This window comes from Drosophila bipectinata, chromosome XL (genome assembly GCF_030179905.1).
Source record: "Drosophila bipectinata strain 14024-0381.07 chromosome XL, DbipHiC1v2, whole genome shotgun sequence".
NCBI classification, from domain to species: domain Eukaryota; kingdom Metazoa; phylum Arthropoda; class Insecta; order Diptera; family Drosophilidae; genus Drosophila; species Drosophila bipectinata.
Window position 1 is genome coordinate 17159282 of NC_091734.1, and position 6829 is coordinate 17166110.

At 41.7% G+C, this 6829-nt stretch overlaps 1 protein-coding gene across 1 annotated transcript; it reads right to left on the bottom strand.

Annotated features, from left to right (window-relative positions):
* Nucleotides 1-1623, bottom strand: LOC138926511 (uncharacterized). Its single transcript, XM_070280906.1, has 3 exons — nucleotides 1618-1623; nucleotides 339-584; nucleotides 1-270 (listed from the first exon to the last, which is right to left on the bottom strand). The coding sequence occupies exons 1-3, from the start codon at nucleotides 1621-1623 to the stop codon at nucleotides 1-3; spliced, it is 522 nt and encodes a 173-aa protein (XP_070137007.1).
* Between the last annotated feature and the right edge of the window lie 5206 nt (nucleotides 1624-6829).

A 6829-nucleotide genomic window follows, 5' to 3' on the forward strand; every position in this document is an offset into this window, starting at 1 on the left:
CTAGATCCAGAAGCCAAATGTCTTGCATGAACATTTTTGCCCGAACGTAAAATGCCGGATAATTTGGCTTGCCTGCGGATACTTCGACTCTTCGTCGTAAGCGAGCTGTTGCAGCGCACGGATCGCCAGGAACGGGGCATAATTGAAACTGAAGGTGACCGTTTTCAACTCGTAGTCGCGGATATCCCCATCGGGACTGCGAAACAAAATACGTTGGAGCGGACCCTTTGCTTGGGGTCTACCCAAATTTGCCGATACATCATTCGATGTCTGCGTTGAAGACAAACCTAAAGTATCGCCACTTTAGGATTTTGAATAGTCAGTTCGGATTGTAAGACCGCGCCCGCGTAAGAATGTGGCTCAGACTGGTCCCGTTTGCGGACGGGCTCGAAGCATTGAAGACCACCCGCCAAGGTCATGCTTTCGGGCTTGAAGACGGCATGATGTGGAAGATAGTAGGTAGCGGAATTGCTTGCGGGAGAGACCTCGGTCATGTGGCCTAAGTCGATGTACTCCTGAATTACCGAGTCATAGCGGTCCTTAAGGGGCGGGTCCCTTTTCAGGCGCTTCTCATTACGCAGGAACTGAGCAAGGGCAAAGGACCGTGAAGCCGCTAGCCCGGAACCCTTCTGCCCGGAGTCGCGTAAGGGGAGCGTCACAACGTACTTGCCACACTCGTCTCTTTTCGTCGTCTGGACAAAATTGTGCTCGCAAACTGAATCCGATTCCGAACTTATCTGTGTGGGCACATCTTCCACCTCCCAGAATTTGGTGAGGAGCTGATCCATTGAGTCACCGAGGCTGGGGGCCATTCGTGTGGAAAAAACCGACACGCTGCGGGGATTGGCTGGAGATAATGGGCCTGTCAGCACCCATCCAAAAATGGTCTCCTGACCGAGAAGCGACCCGCATATGTTAGCCTTGGCATTACCGAGGAGAATGGACGGAAGAATGTCAGCTCCTATTAACACATCGACTTGGGAGCTCTCAAAGAAGTTGGGGTCCGCCAGGGGAATGTCGGGCAGCCCCTTGAGACGATCTCGCGGAATCGGGTATGATGGCAGATTTCCTGCCAACTGCGGAAGAACGTAGGCCGCAGTCTCTAATTGTAGCCCGGGTCTAGACGGCGACCGAATGGAGAAATGGCACAATTTTGTGGTCTGATGGCGCGGAAATGGTCTGATTAAGGCCGGAAACTTGGGCTTGAATCGTCTTGAAGGGTGGTTTGACGAGGTTGAACAGTCGTTCCGTTATGAAGGTCGCTTCGGACCCTGAGTTTATCAGTGTTCGTGCCTGGAAGCTGCACCCCAAATGGCACACGTTGATAAGGGCCGTGCCTAGTAGGACGGCTCCTGACCCGGAAGCGAAACACACCTGCACATCCGACTGATCCTCTGAGCCGTTTGTGCTTCTGGCAGTCTGTGCGGGTCGAGCCCTTGCTGTCGTAGGCGGACTTGGAGCGGTGGCGAACGGATTGCCGCGGTGCAGAAGGGTGTGGTGTCGGCTGTGACATGTGAAGCAGGAATGGGCGCTCGTGCAGTCTCGTTGCTGGTGCCCTCGGGCAAAACAGTTCAAACATAGCTGCTTCCTTTTAATGTAGTCCGAGCGCCCATTTACGTCCATTTTCAAGAACCGCGGACATAAGCGAATGGGGTGGTTCTCCCTCGAACAGAGATTGCAACCCGTGGGGCCCGGAACCACTCGAGTCTCGTATGAATGGAGCCTTCGAGCAGGGGCAGTAGGAGTTCCCGACCTTGGCGGAAGTTGCCCGGAGCCACTAGGCCTGACGTCGTCGATTGCTTCCAGAGTGCGATGGCGCTCTGTCAGGAAGTTGTCTAATTCCTTCCATGTTGGAATTTCGGTCTTATTATGAACGGATTGCTCCCACATGGAAAGTGTGACTTTGGGGAGCTTTGACGAAATCATAAACACCAGGAGGCAGTCCCAAGCCTCAACATTGATGGCGGACATTGCTAGGGCTGTCAGACAACTCTGAATGGTGGCTTGCAGCTCCTTCAGCGCGACCCCGGACTCTTGAGAAATAGCCTGGATGTTGAAAAGGATTTTCAACTGGCTATTGACCAATAGCTTGACAGAGCCTCATTCGTCAAAGGTTTGTTGAGATTCCAGGCGGATGTTGCCTGATGCGGAGTAGAAGCGGCGCTAAGAAAATGACGGAACGGAAAATGAACAAGTACCGGAAAATTCGTGCTTGTTTGGAAAAAAAATTGATGACTGTCTATATACATATGTATATTTCGATCAGTATGGCTCGTACGTAAATATTGAATTCCTGGACTTGACCTTGGTTAGGATTTAACACAAAAAAAAAACTAAATAACTAATTTTTGCCTAATTGTCGGATTTAATTATTATGGAGTTGGAAGGGAGGAGTTGAAAATCTTAATTTTGAATAAATTGAGGTTAATTATCACGAAGCTGGAATGGTGGAATTGAAACCGCGGCTCGATTCAGACAGAAGGTTGACAATTAAATTATTTAATTATAATTTTTCGATAATTAAATTGTCGACTATCATTAGTGAGTGGCCGGAAAGGTGAATGGCCCTGGAATAGAACCTGGCAAAAAAAGAAGGGTGTAACAAAGTTTCAAGACGATAGCTTTAAAACTGAGAGACTAGTTTGCGTAGAAACAGACAGACGGACAGACAGACGGACATGCTTATATGACCTCAGGAGGTGATCCTGATCAAAAATTTATATACTTTATAGGGTCGGAGATGTCTCCTTCACTGCGTTTCACAAGCACTGCGTTTTGGACAAAATTATAATACCCTCTGCAAGGGTATAAAAATCTTCCTTTAAATATCGCGCTATTGAAGCGGCGGTGAACTTGCGGACAGGTTTCGGAAAGGAGAACTTGGTGAGGTGGAACTTGGCTCCACAAATGCTCCAAAATATCAAAAAAATAATTTCTAAAAGAAACGCTGGGGTATTCAAGTGTTTCCTATAAGCGGTTAGGGTTTTTCGTGGCCTTAATAATAGTAAAACCAGTATTGACAAAGGGTTTTAAACAAAGGCTAGAAATAACATCGTCGAAGTCCCTCTATGGTTTTTGAATGTAATTGGTCTCCATGAGCAGTCTTAATGAAAGTCGGTACAAGGCGTGGAACCAAAATTTTCCAGCATTGGAAATTTTGGTATCCTCTGCATGTTCGGATCGCTTGGGGCTACATTGCACTATGGAGAATTTGGCCATTTTTGTGGTATTAAATATTTTTATCAAACATCAATTTATCAGTTTTTTTTATGCAATTATATAGCTTCGTAACACTCAATACCACGAATGATAATTATCAGTAAGTGCTATCGATTGTTAACGTGAGCTGTGGACACCAATAATATAGGACACCAGTAATATAGGTTTTTATAATGTTTAGTGTATTATAATGCTTCCATTTGTGTGATTGCTTAAGGGGGGACATCTGAGTAGAGTTTTGAAAAAATCAGAAATTTTTTTTTTCGCTAAAAAAAATTTTTTTGGGTCTTTAAAATAACATTTCATAAGATAGAGTGCGGCCAAAGTGTCTAAGTGTCGAAATTTTCCATTCTGCGTCGATGCCTTACAGGTATGTCCCACAGTACTTTAAACTTTAAACGCGATTTTCTCGAAACCACTTTTTTTGAGTTGGCCGAACACGTAACTCGAACAACTCTTAACCTATCGATCTAAAATTTTGACAGTATACTCAGAATACATATGTCTATCGACACACGTATCGACACGTAGTGTCGAAATTTTCCATTCTGCGGCGATGCCTCACAGGTATATCCCACAGTACTTAAGGATGTAGTCTCATGTTCCGGCCTACTTTTTAGTAAAAAATTTTTTTTGGAATAAATGCGATCGGTCCAATTTTCACATATGCAATTTTCATTTTTATAGGCATCATAAACTATTTGAAAATATTTTGTTTAATTTATTCTTGTGTAGTTTAATACACTTTATAGCATGCCAAAGTATGCATATAAAAAAAAAATTAGGTCCCTGGCGCAGGTGATTTCGACTGCTAGAGTCATCCGAAACAAAAAATTAGAATAGATTATTGTTTTGTAAGCTTATGGCTCTGTCCCGTACTAGAATGAAATACTTTCATCAATAAACAACAAAATGGCGAACTGACAAAAAAAAAATTTTAAAAAATTTAAAAAACTTATCTTAAATTAATGATACAAAAAAACTAATCATTAAAAATAAATGATTCTAGTACGGGACAGAGGTGTTACTTTTTAGAACAACATATCCAAATTTCAGCTAGATCGGTACCATAGAATTTTGTGAATCACCTGCGCCGCACACAAAAATGTCGTTCCGAGAAAAACGCGTTTAAAGTTTAGACGCTACCGAGAAACTCATACTTTTCGGTGTAGGCGCGCTACGATTATGGGCTGTATCTCTGTCATTATTTGATATTTTTATTTGAAACTTTCGCCGTTGAGATACAGAAACTAACCAAACTTGATTTTTTGTTCTAGATAAAAAATTACGGACGTTAGGTGTTCGGCCATGGACCCCCTTTAAAAAAATAGGGCCCACGAATAAGGGCTGCAGGGCCGGCATTTTGTTTTCGATTTATTAAAAAAAAAATTGTATTGTGTAGTTTAAATATAATATAATAAAACCTCAGTTACGAATTTTCGATTAATTGTTTTTATTTGGCCAAAAAAAATTCCAGAAAATCTTTTTTTTTTCGCCTGTTACTCAGATGTCCCCCCTTAACACGAATTCATGCAAAGAAATCTCAATAGAGTTCTTGGGAAATATTTGTAAAAAACTCCCAAGGTAAATTGAAAATAAAGGAGAAGTCTTATTGACCCACCAAATATATTAAAAATATGATATATAATTTATTTATTTTTATTATTTCTAAAAATATTTAATATATATAAAGAGACATAGTAGAAATTGTTAAGTCGAATATAGCACAAAACCGTGTTTGAAATATTTAATACCCTCAAAATCTTGATTTATTTAGAAAAACCGTTTTTCAAGACATTTTTGCGCTTAAAAATTCCTAAACGCGTAATTTTAAGCCGATTTTAAAATTTCCAACGTTTTTCAATTGTTAAATGTTGTAGCTTTTGAAATCTTCCTTTAGTGTTAGGTTAGGACCTTGTTTCTCCTCATTTCAGGCATTTTTTATTGAAAAATGTGCTTGTTTTGAAAAAGAAATGGTTTTTCAAAAAGATGGGGATCCGAAGCACACTTCGAAAATTGTTAAGGAATGGATTGGAAGGCAACCATTTAAATAAATGGGATGCCCAGCACAATGTCCCGACCTCAATCCAATTGAAAATCTTTGGTCAATCATGAAAAGACGGCTCGGGCAGTACAAAACAGTTCCATAAAACAGGTAAAAATTTTGGGAGCGTGTTGTAGCTGAATGGATACGTATTGCCAAAGATATAATAGAAATTTGTAGAGAGCATGCCTGAAGTTGTACAGGAAGTCATCTCAAATAAATTTCTTTGGACAAAATATTAATATTTTTTTGGAAATTAAAACTTTTTGTAACGTGCAAAATTTAGTTTATGTGGGATTTGTTTGTTTTTAATTTATATCTCCTTGAATTCTTCTGTATCATCATTGTCAAAACAATTTTTGGATTTGGTTGTGTGATTATGTTATTATGGGTGACGAATGTCTGAGTCGTGAACATACACTAAATTTTGCTCGCCACACTCAATATTCGACCTGATAAACAATTCCTTCTATATCACTATTACCGCCGTCATAAATTTTATATTTGAATTATAGTTTATATTTGAATAACGAAAACATTAGAATTAGTGTTGAATAATGTTTGGAATTTGTTTTAAAAAATGCTAGATGTTAAGCTATTCTATATTTGTAAAATGGCGGAAAAACAAGGAGTCTGTCATCGCTAGGTGAAGCAAGCGAGGGGTGGGAAACGGACGAAGTTTTTTAGCGCGCGCCACACAGCATTGATTTGAGTAAGAATAAAGGAAAAATAAACCAAACCCAACCAATGTTGGCTTAAAAAAATCGTGTAGCAAACTCGCCCCGATCACAAAATTACTAAAAAAAATTTCTCCAATAACTTCGTTACCAGAGGATTAGGGGGGAGAAACAGCGTCGCGTCGCAGGCGGAAAACAGCTAAACGACTGGAGGCGAAAAATGTCTAAAAAAAACTAAGGCATCGCGTCCCTAGCAGCCAGATCTATGTTAAGTGGAGCACCTCATTTTTGAGGAAAACCAGAACTCCTGTGGACCTGGGCAGAGGAAAAGACTCTTGCGGATAAAGGCAGAGGTGAGGCGTCGCGTCCCTAGCAGCCACAGGATAGCAGACACAGCAGCCACAAAAACGAGAAAGCGTCGGAAAATTGGATACAGTGTGACGTTTGCGAAAGGTGGTATCATTTCGAGTGTGCAGGCGTAGACGACATTGAGAGCAAGGATTGAAGTTGCGATTGCTGTCTTGCGGGTTGCAGCCACGGCACGGCAAAGCGATAGCCATCGATACGCTAATCAGTATAGCCGGCAACGGAGAGAACATGTGCGGGAAGGCAATCCGGACATGAACAAGAACCATCTATTGTTAAAGATGGAGAAAAGACCATCTCATGCAGATGAACCCCGCTGACGTAGCGGTTGCTGGGATGTTTCGAGCCACAGATTCACCTACGATTTTTGTGGTATGACAAAGGCAGCGACAAATAGATTAGCTGCGCGCCGTTTATAGTGTACATTGTTCGAGACAAGATCGCGGAAACCCACCAAGAAGATTTCCCATTGGCCTTAAACGCCATCCAAAGGGTGCACTACGTTGACGACTTCATCGATAGC

Excerpts from the sequence above, each read along its gene's own strand:
- LOC138926511 (XM_070280906.1), bottom strand. Across the intron at positions 271-338 it reads CACATTCTTACGCGGGCGCG|ACATCGAATGATGTATCGGC; the intron begins GTCTTACAATCC and ends TCTTCAACGCAG.